This window comes from Thunnus thynnus, chromosome 24 (genome assembly GCF_963924715.1).
Source record: "Thunnus thynnus chromosome 24, fThuThy2.1, whole genome shotgun sequence".
In the NCBI taxonomy this organism is placed as follows: Eukaryota; Metazoa; Chordata; class Actinopteri; order Scombriformes; family Scombridae; genus Thunnus; species Thunnus thynnus.
Window position 1 is genome coordinate 18,146,147 of NC_089540.1, and position 14,195 is coordinate 18,160,341.

At 37.0% G+C, this 14,195-nt stretch overlaps 1 protein-coding gene across 1 annotated transcript; it reads right to left on the minus strand.

Annotated features, from left to right (window-relative positions):
• Positions 1–577: 577 nt before the first annotated feature.
• Positions 578–8,526, minus strand: LOC137177165 (growth/differentiation factor 8-like). The gene is made up of 3 exons (XM_067583293.1): positions 8,004–8,526; positions 6,174–6,547; positions 578–5,135 (listed from the first exon to the last, which is right to left on the minus strand). The coding sequence occupies exons 1-3, from the start codon at positions 8,329–8,331 to the stop codon at positions 4,755–4,757; spliced, it is 1,083 nt and encodes a 360-aa protein (XP_067439394.1). The 5' UTR covers positions 8,332–8,526; the 3' UTR covers positions 578–4,754.
• Positions 8,527–14,195: the final 5,669 nt, after the last annotated feature.

Sequence of the window (14,195 nt, forward strand, 5' to 3'; positions counted from 1 at the left end):
TTAAGGGAGGAAAGCCAATACACAGAACAGCCCAGGGAGACCACGTGTTTTCAGAGAAAGCGAAAGAACTGGGACACCTACACCTCCGAAACTAAAACCTAACTCATAATGAGTTTTTATTTTATTTTAATGCACATAATTGAATATTATAGGCTTGAAAACAAAAACTAATAAGCAGAAATAAGCATTTTTTAGTACTAGTGTGTCAGATTTGACCCAAATAACAACAATAACGATATGATCCTTGAGAAAAAGTCAGTTGATTTATAAACTACTGATGAAGTTTTTTTTATAACTAATTCGTAACACTTTTAACATTTTTTGGTGATTCTCAGCCTCCATTTGGGTCACAAGATAAATCTGAGGGGATTATTAATAGGATAAAGTAGCAAAATACAGAATTCCAAAAATATGGTTTTCTGTTTAATATTTTCTCTTTTTTGTGAAATATTTAATAGTTTTATCCATTTGGGTCCTGAACATCAATTCAAATACGACAATCTGAAAAGTTTAAAGGTGAAAACTTGAAATTTGTGGTACAGATAATATGAATATTTTATTCAGTAGCACAGGAGAATGACGTGACTGTTAATCAACAATACTGAAAAAATAAAGAAAATGTACAAAAGCATCAAAGTGCTTTATTTTGCTCTCAAAAGCATGATAAAATGTGATAATGCTGTTATTAAAGCATATATATATATATTAGTACTAATTCTTCAACTGACATATAATTCGTCATATACTTCAACACTTTGGAGTATTTGTAAATATTTTAGACATTTACAGTACATTTATTATTATTCATATACATATATAGAGTGTACAATACACCAGGAGCAACACGTCTTGTGAAAGATGCAAATATCTAAAACACACTAAGATGACATCAATCCTGGTAGCATAGTGCTTTGCTTTAAAGGACGGGTTCACAACAGCAGTCAGGAGCCCAAATGAACATTGAAACATGTTTTTCTTGCCGTAATCATTCCTCCTGTTCATACTGACCATTAGAAGATCCCTTCATAATGCACTTACAATGGACGTGATGGATGACAAAATCCACAATCCTCCTTCTGTGCAAAAATGTATTTAAATGTTTATCTGAAGCTAATATGAAGCTTCAGCGTCCAAATGAGTCAAATCAAGTAGATATCTTTCAACGTTACAGTCTTTTTAGTGCCAAAGTCCCTCTTTTTGTTACTATACTTCCACTTGCAGCTCAACAGGGAAACACAAAGAGGGAATTTGATGCTAAAAAGACTGTAAATGTGTCAGATATCCACTTAATATGACTAACTCAGACTGCTGAAGCCTCATATAAGCTTCACATCAACTTTTAAATGCATTTTTGCACTAAATCACTGTGATCTTTTACTAACCAGTATGAACAGGAGGAACGATTACAGCAAGGGAAACCTCTTTCGCTGTTCATATGGGCACCTGACTGTTGTTTTAAGACACACTGGAAAAATTGTGAACCTGCCTTTTAAACAATACTACATTTTAAAAATGTGTATCCCTTGTACAAATCATGATCACAAGACATGATTGTCTTAAATTGGGAACTTTGGCGACCCCAAGTGGCTAAATTATATAACTGATCTTTTTGTTCATTTCCCATCAACATTTTATGTTTACGTCACTTCATGTTTGTTAATGGGGTGGAAAAATACTGGGAACACTTCTAAATGCACTCCAGTACACCACCACCACCACCCACTACGACACTAGTAATAAACATAAAGTAGAATTATCACCTTTCTGACAATGTCAACAAAAACTGAAAATATATAATCTTCATAGAACTAGACTTTATGGCAAAGCTGTTGTATTGGATTGCATTAGATTGCACAGGTGTTCCTAATAAAGTGCTAATAAAGAGCACATATATTTACATTGTAAGTGAACATTTTCTAAACTCTAACAATCAAGTCATCCTCACTTATCTAGAGACAAACTTAGTAAACTTTCCGCTTGAAAAATCTTTCCATATCCACTTCTTTTCAGCATTTATCCCCACTTTTCTTATGGCAACATTTTACATTCATATCAAAACATCCATCATAATGTGTTAAAGCCTTATGAAGTGGAATAATTCTGCTTTATTAAAAATGTAAATATGTTTTTCTTTTCTTTTCTCTGATGGACATAATGAAACAATACAAAAGAGGATCTGATTCTTCTTTGCAGGAAAACAAAAACCAAAGTGAACCACATAACTTGAGCGCATTTTTTGCAGCAATGTGACCTCAAAAAACTGTTAACTTCAGTTCATTGCAGAATCACAAACATGAAACTGTGTCACTGGTGGACGTTCTGTTCCAACAGCAGAACAAAGACTTTTAGGTCAGAAACCCCCGTGAAGCACAGCAACAGTCAGGACATCTGCACTCGGCTTCAAATTGAGACGAAAACCTCCCTCTGAGATCACAGTTTCTGCTCTCACATTGTCATTTCTCATCCAGCGGCTACAGGGGCGAATGGATCCAAATCTCTCCCAGCCGTCTGACAAAAATGTACCAGTCAGTGATTATTTTTAGATCTGAGACAACCTCTACACAAAGGTTGTTTTGGTTCTTTTTTAAAATTCTTGCCCCCTGTGGAAGAAAGGTTAGGGGTAAAGTTCCTCCACTGAATTATCCTCATAAAATATTGGAGTATATTTCTTTCCATCTCTGTGACCCTCTTGAGAAATGATCACAGCGAGGAGTTTGCAAACAAGCACACATGGAGGGGCAATCTGTCAGCTCAGAGTCACTGGATTCATGTTTTTTAAAATAAAGGCACATGTGGAAGACGTCCTGCGGGGGTTTGTTCTGGTCAAGGCTCAAATCAGGACACATTTTCATAAGACGGGAGGACAGGAAGCAGCAGGAGTCTATCTATCATCCAAGTAACAAATGATATTTTAAAACAAGTTGAACAGAGATGCCAAGATTGGGTAAAATCTCAAAATGCTTTTGTCTTCACACAGGCGATGTCGAACTGTTTAAAATTTGTGTTAAAGATAATTTATAACATGGATTTTTTAAAAATATATAGTATACTTATATGAATTTAGGCAAATTCATATCCGTGTTTTTGTGTTCATTATAATCTCTATAAACAGAAATCAGCATATGAATTCAGAATCTGTAGCCAACAGGACAAGATTGTGGTACTGGAAGCGTTCTGGTTTCCATTTGTAGTCCATTTGTAGTCCATTTGTAGTCCATTTGTAGTCCGAGTAGTATTGATCAATCACATTTGAGTGGGCTTTGGTTGCATGCAGGTAAACAGTCCATGTGGAGAGCAAAAGTGGCAGAACACATTGGCTGAAATGTATTCTCGGAACCCATCAGCTATTGTCTGACGACAATTCAGCTTTTTATTAGTGTTTTTTTAATTGTTCTGCATTGATATTCATATATCTGTTTGTAGAGATAAGCCGAAATGTTGTCTGGATCGTGCACAGAAGAGGAAGTCTTGGCTGTTATCTGCTACCCAGACATCCGCTGGCTACACTGGAAGCCTGGAAATATTGGCCTTTGCCCCCAAAGGCTGAATTTTCATCAGACAGCTGGCTCATGGATTACAAGATTGTGTTCATTAAAGCATACATAGCCTCACATGAAACTACTGCAGGGAGAACTCTGCCAATTCACTCAACTCTACAGAACGTTTTAGCATCTTTCAGCACATTGTTTTGGTCTTCCTGCAACTTTACTGTTTTGGTTCACTTTCACTGCTTTCATAGAGTCGTTTTCAGGTGCAGCAGGAAGCTGTTTTTAAAGAAAAAGCTCTAAAAACCCACTGTGCACTACCTACAAAGTTGGCGACTATAGCTGGTGAACATAGTGGAGTGTTTAGCAGCTAAAGAGCCAGTAGAGACCAAAAACAGAGCTACGGTAAAAGAGACACAAACCGTAAGACTATAAATATCAGAGTTGAGTTTTTTGTTATGCGCATATTATCACATAGAGAGATATCCAACAAAATGGTGGAAGCGAGTTAGCTAACTTTATGAATGGAAACACATAACAATGCATAACGCATCGTATAACTCGCATCATCACAAACAAGGACGAACAAGCTCAGTGGGATTTACCTTGTGGATGTAAATTGAATATCTGAATGGATAAAGATGTTAATAAACCGTCAAAACCAGATCAGATCTCCGCCCTTCGTTGGATTTGTGAGTTAATTACAGAACAAGAGTATTACAAAATACTGGAATATGAGTCAAACCTTCTACCTGACTTGTGATTTAGGTTTAATTTTGCCCCAATACAAACATTCATCAAATGGACACAAACACGGCTCAAAATGAATGTTGCTCTGTGTCTGCTGGATGAGTAAATAATAAACTGTTTGCTAAATTCAAGATACAAACTTACAAGGTGATATTAGCCTATGTCAATGTTGTGCTCACAGACTGTTCTGCTGCCCCCAAATCTGTTTAAAAATGGTTTCATGTGTAAACTACACCCGATTCATCAGTTTCAGCAGCATTTCTAAAGTTTAGATTAGTGCAGAATTTCTACTGTGTTTTTGTTACATATTGGTGTTTTTTTGGATAAAAGCATAAAGTGTAAAACTTTTGGAGCCCTTTCCTTGAAAATACTCTCCTGCGAAAACTGTTCATCGGCTTCTTTCCACAAACTACTGTGTCTAAGTTTGAATTTTTTTTGTGACATTTCCGAATGTTTCCACCACTTTTGCTGAAATCAGCACTGCGATGATGAAACCTATAGTCCTGCAGGATGTTTTCCTCACGAGCAGCCGCAGTGGTCGACCACCATGGACGGGATCTTTCCATAGATGATCTGCTCCTTTCTGTTGAAGTATAGCATGTTGATGGGCGACATCTTGGTGGGCGTGCAGCAGGGCCCTGCGGTACCCCGTGGGTTGGCCTTGTTCACCAGGTGTGCATGAGGGTACTGCTGCAGGTGCATGAACTCACACTCCCCTGAGCAGTAGTTGGCCCGGTAGCGTTTGGGTGCGATGATCCAGTCCCAGCCGAACTCCTCAAAGTCGACGGTGAGCGGGTAGCGGCAGCAGCGCGTTTCCACAGATTCCTCGTCACAGTTGAGGCCCGAGTCACGGCGGGATCTCTTCGGACTGTCAAGGATCTTCACTTCAATGAATGGTTGCTGGGAAGAAATTAAAAAATTACAAATAAAGACAGTAGACAAACCAAAAGCTGGACTTAAAATAGATCTTTTTCACCAAAGTGCAAGTTTCCAAGTGCAGCTTTTACTAAATATTTGGGGTTCACAAAGTAGAATAAATGCAAAGATTAGTGCAGAAAGTGGTAACAAGTAAACAAATTGTCCCCGTGTGTAATACAGAGCTGCAATTCAGCAATAAGAGGATTTTTTATAAATGTATTTTGGTTTAAATAGAAACAATTGAATGACTTGAATGTAACATGTATCTAAAGTTTTAAGTTTCCTATGAAAGCCACATTTTTCCAGACATCACCAATGGACAAAATCTCCAACAAAGTTCTTGCACACCACCAAGTCTTAACAGGTATGTGGAGGGACGAAAACTCTGTGATCCAAATGTTTTCATGTTTTGGCCGAACAAAGCTGACATCTAAAATTCAAAATACAACTACAAGTGACTTGCAGCGTCAGATTTTGGGTTTCTTCTCAGTATCATATAAAAAGGTAAAAGAAATGATACGTTTCATTATAAAAATAATCAATTTTCTTGAGTTTAACAGGTAATCAGAGGCACTCAGAGTCATTTTCAGTTCCATGCAACAAAGCTTATTTCATCTTCTGGTGAAGATATGGTTGAAAGCACCAGAGCAACTGAGTAAGTGGACCTTGAGTTGAGGTTGTTATGTCAAATTTTTGTGTTCATTTCTGACAATGAATGACATTTGGCTCAGTGTATTGGGTGAAGTTTTAATATTTCAGTGTAAAATATAGTCAGTTATGTTTGTATGTATGAAGGTTTTGTTCAAAACTTGACGTTCTTGTATAAAAACTGGTTTATGCAATTTCTCATGCATATATTGAGAAAAAGTGGGCATTTATTTAAAAGTAAACAAATATAGCAGTACTCCCCTTTGCTCTGTGTCTAATCTTGGAAATTTTTCACCTAAGCAATAAAGTTTCAACAACATGAGATCCTATGTATCTGAGATATTCAGTAAATATCAGAGTCCATGTGCTCACCAGTCCTTCCTCTCCAGGCTCTGCTGAGGTCACAGCCAGATCTTCTCCTCTGGAGTCGAAGGCGTTGATCTCGATCCCGTAGTTGGTCTCCGGTTGTCTCAGCCAGGCCTGCAGCAGAGACTTGATGTCGATGCTCTGCCAGGAGCCGGCGCCGGCGTCAGTGTCGATCTTCAGTGAGCGGACTCTGACACGGGTGTTGTTTCCCTCCTTACCCGGTTTGAGGCGGGAGATCTGCAGGAAGACGGTGGTGACCATGTCGGCCGGCCGCAGGTGAACCCACAGCTGAGCGCTCAGGATGTTCTTAGGCTGGATCTTTGGACTGAGGCTGAACAGACAGAAGGAGGACCCAGGGGCTTCCTGGGCGACCGGGTTGGCTGCAAGAAACCAGTTATATAAAAAGTTCAATGATCATGTTTCATACAAACAACTTAGCTTGACTTTTGAAATCATCATTAAATACTTGAAAATTTGAGGGACAAAATTTACACTCAGATGAATACTCTTTTCTAAAACCTCTTGAAAATTGCAGACACATTTTCATAAAATTTGACAGTTTGTTGTGGATGTTTCCGGTCTACAGGAGATGAATCTTAGTGTTCTTTCTAAAGTGACCCTTTGACATTTTGTCCAGCATCACCCCCAGGCCACAAAATCCAAAATTTAATGGCCAGATTGACAGATAATTTTACATTTTTCTTTTGCACCATCCTCAGGACAATGTCAACTTTGCTCACACATGAAATATCTTATAATCTACGGATTGCGTGGTTAGTGGGTGCTTATTTGAGGGAATTTATGGATTCTGATTGTGCTGACCATCAAAATGCTGCAGGTAATTACTGTTTTGATTGTGCCATTTTTCTCCTACTGAAGCACACAGTTTAAACAAACACCCCAACTATAGTTATTTGAATGGCTGTGACTTTCCAGAATGTAGACAACCCTATTTAATCCAACACAGTGTCTGTAAAAATATACAAATCTTCCTCTTTGTTTCAGTGTGTGTTTACTGTAGATTCATGTTTACACCAGCATGAGTTTGCATTACAGACTGTCATGACTGGCAGCTTTTAATTTTGCTCTGCCTGTTTTATAATCTAATGCATTAAGATTCTTCTGATACATTTTGGGTATATGTACCTAATTAAATTGTTTTGTTAGGAAATGTCCTATATATAAAGATCACTGCTCATATAAGCTGTGCGGAGGTGCTGGAGCTAAGATTCAGTGTAAAATGGAAAAGCATCTACAAACTCAGATATGTGCAGGATTAATTTATTGAGGCAAGCATGTCGACATATTACAAAACACTTTAACTTGTCTTAATCAGAGCTTTAAATTTAGTTTCCTCGAGAGATAATGTCTTTTTTAGACAATAAAAAACATTTTTTTGTTTTGTTTCACATCACCGTCACTGAAACTGGTCAATTATAATTGAAAAGAAATTCATTTCTCTCACTCCACTGGTAGTTATTACTTTAAATGAGGTGCTGGGACACTTTCATACACAATGTTAATAAAGTTTGTCCCTATTCAGAATGTGTTATTATTTCACTTAAATTAAAGATTTAAAGTATTTTATTCAATTACAGAAAATAATCGCTTTTTTTGAAGCCCCACAGATATAAATATACTTTAAAGGTGATTATATTCATTGTTATGCATTATTGTGCAGATATCACACCTTCACTCTCTGTTTTCTGCATTGAAACAAACTTTACGCACAGGGTTTACGCACTGACTTCGCTTTTTACGCACAACACTCTCGTAAATTTTCCGGTGCAATATAAGAATAGTTAAGTAAAAGTTTTGTTGGTTTGATTTATTTACGCTTGGTGGCCATGGTGATGATGGTCTCCGTCGTGGCGTGGTCCTCGTCCTCCACCCGCGGGTCGTACTGGTCCAGAAGCTGCGTCAGAGGAGGCGCTTTGGGGAGCAGCTGGCGGATCATGTCCCGGCTGATGTTGGGCGCCTGTTCGAGCCGCAGGATGCTGAGGATCTGGGACTTGATGCTGTGGAGCCTCATCTGTTTGCTGTGCTCCCGGAAGTCGCAGGCCGAGCACTGCTCTCCGCTCTCCGTCAGCAGCTTGGAGGTCTGGTTCATCTCCATGGAGAAGCCCGCAGAGACGAAGACGATCAGGCCGATCAAGAGCAGCATCCTGGAGAGAAGAAGAGGTCAGTGCTGTGACGCTGTGACTAATATGAGTCTGTCCCCTGGCCTCAGCTCTTTATGATTGGCTGCCAGGAGGATCTTTTTTGAATCAGAAGGGAGATTTAAAGAGGTAGCAAGATTTTCAGATTTTTATCATTTATCATTTAACACTTTGTAGTTTGATTGGCGCTGATAATTTCATCATCTACAAAAGAAACAAGGCTTTATAAAATGTATTCTAGGTTTTTCAACTGATTTAATGTTTTTTATTTTGAAAAGAACATGGACAAAAGGCACTATAAATGTTATTTATTTTCTCTTATAATGACAGTTTTAAGCAGTAGAGACATATATTTGTATATTTTCGGTATTTCCAATGCTTGTCTTGTTCTTTTTGAAGGAATAAACTGTTCAAAGGTCAACAGTCGTTTTCTGCTTAATTTCTGATCTGGACTGAAACCTGAATACTGAACTTTTGTTTTCATTGTGCTTTAAAGGAAAGTTGCCCAACACAAAAATGAAATAAGATAGAAAATCCAAAATGCAAATTGTGAAGTTCAAGACACAGAGTGCAAGATAGACTCCAATGTTTCATCTGCTGTTATAACATTAAGGAACAAAAACATCTATAGATATTTGCTTGAAGGCTTAACTCTCATCTTTCTAGAATAAGATTAATAATGCCACCAGGTGGCAGCACAGTCTCTGTCTCGACATATAGAGTTGTATAAACTCCCACTCTGTGGAGGGACTCTGAAGGCATCATGGCCTGCTGACCGGAGGATGGTTTCTCTACGCACAGCAATGACCCACTTTTTTTCTAAACATAACTTTAAAAGCACAATCTCTGATAAAGGAGAAGGTCACCACTAACAATCAAAATTTGAAGCTTCCATCACTCCCAAACTGATCAACAGGTTCTTTACTGTAAAGTAAGGTGAACACTGGACAATTAAATCTAAGTTATTCATGTTTCTGATGCAGTTATGCTTGATCTGCAACAGTAATGCCAGTAAAAGTAGATGCTATACTATGAAATATGATGCTTACACTTTTTAATCACACAAATAAAAAAATAACTGTTTTAAAGACTGGTTTCACCTTTAATCTCTTAAATAATTTTGTGTTTTCTGTTTGAAAAAATCAATTAATACAAAATTAATCTAAAAAACATCCTCTTATTTCTCAGTATAAGGGTTTATGAAGAGTCTTTCAATACCTTTAAAGTAGTTGATTCAATCAGTGTTTTTTAAAAATCCATGAATTATCAATTTGAGTATGATGGCAGGAAATCGTTAAGGGTTCTTTCAATGGATCATGGGTAGATTTAATGCCTTATCTTTACTTGAACTCATTTAATAAACCTAAATCAAAAAAACCCAACAGAAAACCAGAAAACCCTGTAATTACTACTGCCCAAAAATCCTTAAATCCTCAAAACACATTTAAACACCTAAAGAAAAAGACAACACTGCATTTTTAAGGAAAAACCTTAATATCATAGTAATAAAAAGGTACTTAACATGTCACAAAGGTTGCAAACAAGCAATAAAATACAATAAAACTGCGTAAAAATATTTCAATGATGGTGAAGTTAAGGACATTTAGTGGATGAGATGATGTGTTCTGGTTGGTATTGTGATGTGCTCCTCCCACCAGCAGCAGCAGCAGGACGAAACTGGTTCAGCTGCCCGTTTATCAGCCGCTCTGAAGGTTGAAACGTTAAATGAACCTGCAGGGAGTCCAGAGAGGAGCTGCAGCACAGAGCAGAGGGTAAAAGATGAAAAACACATTTTATATCTGTCAAACAATCTTGGTTAAAATGTTAAGATACAGTAAGATACAGTATTCCATTATTTAATTGATAATCAAAGCTTTAGGAAATCATGTTATTTTTATGAATAAACCTTGCAGCGATGTTGTAGAACCATCATCATTTCACAGTATTTTTTAAAAGAAAGACTTTACTCTTGTGAAATTAAAAAAGGATTTACTTGTAAGATTAAATTTTAAAGTATTTTTACAACCACAACCATGTAAAACTACATCCATGCTGTATGATCACTGGCACTGGCCCATGAAATTTGAATGTAAAATTAATTTCTTGATGTGTTTTTACTCACAAAATCCTGTAAATATAAACAAATATTGATTGTTTTCTAAAAGAAAGATTGGCAGTGTTTTGTGAATTATATAATTTAGTTGTAAATTGATGGCAGAAAAAATGTTAAAACAGCCATTAACTGTAAATTTACAAATACTCAACACACAATATTCTTAAAAAATGTGAAATTTTTCTGCACATTGTATTCAAATGTACTCAATGTTTTATTAGCTGGACTGTCGGTATAAAACACCTCATTTGAGACTTTTCATGAACTTGCTGGCCTTGATTTAAGTGTTGTTGGATAAACAGAAGCTTTGGGTAAACAGTCCTCAGTTTGAGTAACGACTGAACTGAAATGCGTCTTGGTCTTCTTGGCAGGGATGATGACTGTTCCCGCAGTATTTCAGTGCTGAAATGGGATGTAGTGAGTCCAGATGCTGGTTGTGGTCCTGTTCGGACAAACCTGAACAGCAGACTGTCGTCGACAAACAAGGAGAAGATGAGACGGAGGCCTTTCTCGAGGACGTGAAGGAGGCTAAAAGCTTTATTTCAGAGGAGACACCAGCTGATGGAGGCTGGTTGGACCTTCCATCAGTCAGAAAACCGATAATGGATTTTGCCCAGAAGATGTCGGAGGATATCGTTGCTCAGGCTCTGCAGCTCTGCTGGGAAGTGGAGATACGTTACAAGGAGCTGCCTTTCATTGACAGTGACCATGATTACATTATATGAGCTCAAGTCTTCTACTTGAAGGGAATTTTTTGACTGAACTGTTAACTTAAAAGGTAAAAATGTCACATCCTGCCTTTAATGCCGGAGGAATGTAGTTCCTCTTCACAGAGTCTCTGTCCTCAAGTTTTTTTGTTTGTTTGTTTTTTGGAGTTTGTGCTCATTTCACAACACATGTAAGTCTGTTGCAACCAGGAAGTGTATTTTGCAATAAAACTGTGTCTAAATCAAAGCTACCCAAGCCCAACAAAGTTCTCCAGTGTCTCCAGTCCTGATGTTACTGCTCAAATGTCATGTCATCCAAGCACCAAAAATAGGGGTTTTTTTTTTATCATGTTTTCCTTCACAGAAATCTATTTTTAATCCAAGTTCACGACTTTTTCATCTGATCCCGAGATATTAAATCAGTTTCTTGTCATCAGAACATCATGTAATGGTAATATTATGACATTATGCTTAGGCCCTCTTTAATTTTTGTAATTTTGGAAATCAGACGCATTAAATCAGTGGTTCCAGCACAAAAAGTTAAATATGAGGTGTTGTGACATTAAGATGATAATAAAGCAGAATAAACACATTTCTGCTAATTATGTTCATTTTGCAACACTTATGAATAACTTTTGTCATTTCTAGTATTTCATTCAAGCATTCAAACAAAAGAATGTGAAAAAAGATTCCTAGTGGTTGAAATTGTCACAACTGCACATACTACACATATACAGCTGAGTCACAGTCAGGTGTCCATATAAACACTGAAACAGGTTCACAAAGATGTGTTTTTTGGCTTTTGGGGGGAATTTGTAACAATTAAGTGTTGCTTAACTTCCACCAAAAATACAAAACAGTATTTGAAACAGGGCTATTTTTGGTGATTACAGCTCACACTGTTTAGTCTCTCGGTCTGAAGTGACAGGACTGATTATTTTCACTCTGCGTCAGTGAGAAAATTATATGTGCTGGACACCCGCTCTACAGGACGACCTTGTCATTCAACATGTTTACCGTGCACGTTGCTGAGTTTCTGTGGACATGAAAACATAACAGGAGGGCGGCCGAGGGTTAAGTCAACGTTTCTCTGCTCTATTTTGGCAGCAGAAGAGAAAAAAAGTTCAACTTTACTTTGGTCACACAGACAGAAATATGCAAGGTTGTCTTATTGGAAGAGAGGCTCACTAAAAATAGGAAAAACAGCCTATTAGGGATATTAGGATTTTACAGAATATTCAATCAAAACAGAGGAAGATTAAGCTTTTTGTCCATACAAACAAAATAATTTATTATTCAGAAAATGAGGTTTAGGTTAGGTTAATCATGACTTGTTTACTGCAGGTTGAGAGGCAGGAAGTCATTGTTTGATGCATCCAAACTGCTGTATTTGAAAATTGGAAAATGAGACCAACAATGTATCTCAGGATCTGTAAAAGAAACCTGAAATTTGTAAATATTGGATAGGCAATACAAAATAAGTATATGTATATATAAAACATCCTGACCGAGCAACCTGCAAACTTGTAATGATGTACTTCATAAATAATTTGGCATCTTAAAAGAAAAAAAGTAAATATTTAAATTGAAAAATGTACAAATGAAGACAAATACAAAAGCAATGAAATTCTTAAATGTTCTGACAATATTACACAATATATCTGGTTTAAAAGACATACATATATATATAAGATATATATAAACTGTTTATTATGGTAACCATTTAGCCTCAAATATTTTCTTATTCAAAATAATATTTTGATCATTCTGATGAAAATGTCTTTTGTAGCCTGATATATTGGTATATTGATATTCTCTAATTAGTATTTTCATAATAATTCCATTGCTTTTATTTTTGTCTTCATAATGTGAGTTTAATAACTTATGAAACATTGCTTTTATGATAAATGAAGAGCTGACTGTGTGTTTGCATGACATTTTTCAATGCACCTGTCTACCAGGTGCATAACAGACAATATTCACTTTGAATCTTTATTTTGAATATTGGAGGGAGTTTCCTACTTTGTGATCAGTTCAGGTTTAATAAAAGAAATCAATATGTGATATTGGCTGTTACCTGGATTCACCTCATCAGTTGATTTGATGAAAGAAGTCAGTGTGTCTTAGACCGCCATCTGCTGGAGTCACTGCAAACTGCATGTCTTATTTTACACAAACACACACCATAACAAATCCAAACTGAGTCCCAACAACAGAGAAGCAGCTTTATTTGACTCTTTTTGTAAGTTTTGTTTTTTGAAAGGTTTTAAAATATTGGTTCACCTCTCTCTAGTGGGAAAACAAAATGCTGATACTTTCCTAACAATGGGTCCAGTATGAATACACAGCAGCAGGCAGAGCTTCACAACACATCTGCTGCTCAGTGTGTCTGCTGCTTCAATACCCTCGGGGGATTTGCTGCTACAGCTGTACTGACATTACTGAGTCAGTTTGCTGTCAATATGACTTTATGGTTTTAATACTCCTGCTATTAGAATGTCACAGATAAACATTAAATTATTTTATCACAAAAGTAAAACAACATGTTTGTTGTTTCCTGCACTCGCTCTCAGTTAGGTCACCTAATGATGTCTTTAAAGAAACTGACTCAAGAGAATCTTGAAAGGAATTAAGAATAAAAATCATTTCATTGATGTAATAAAGAAAGACTACAACGTTTGTGGAAGCAAATCACGAATACAGAAAATGTTGCTGCGTATAAGCAAGGTGAGCAGCCCTCATTAGAATAATGAACTGTCTTTCTTTTTTCTCTGCACTGGTTCCACCCACACCACCCTGCTGCCATGGAGTACACAGCTGTAGCCAAGAGAGACTAAAAGGGGAAATATATATGACTAAACCGGTTAAATTTTATCAGGCCTGTCAATGTATTCAGGATTATAAGATAAATTAACATAGCACCTTGCACAGAGCAGGGCACAAAGATAAAGATGATAATAAAACTGTAAGAACAACCTGACCTTTGACCAACCTCAGACTGGTTTATGGTTTTGTTGCCTCACAATTTGATACAGAGGTTTTGAGGAAG

What these genes read in the sequence shown, in the direction of transcription:
- LOC137177165 (XM_067583293.1), bottom strand. Translation starts at nt 8,331, where the DNA reads ATGCTGCTCTTGATCGGCCTGATCGTCTTCGTCTCTGCGGGCTTCTCC. An exon ending in CATCACCATGGCCACCAAGC is followed by an intron (nt 6,548 to 8,003) that starts GTAAATAAATCA and finishes GGTTTCTTGCAG; the next exon opens with CCAACCCGGTCGCCCAGGAA. An exon ending in AGCCTGGAGAGGAAGGACTG is followed by an intron (nt 5,136 to 6,173) that starts GTGAGCACATGG and finishes ATTTCTTCCCAG; the next exon opens with CAACCATTCATTGAAGTGAA.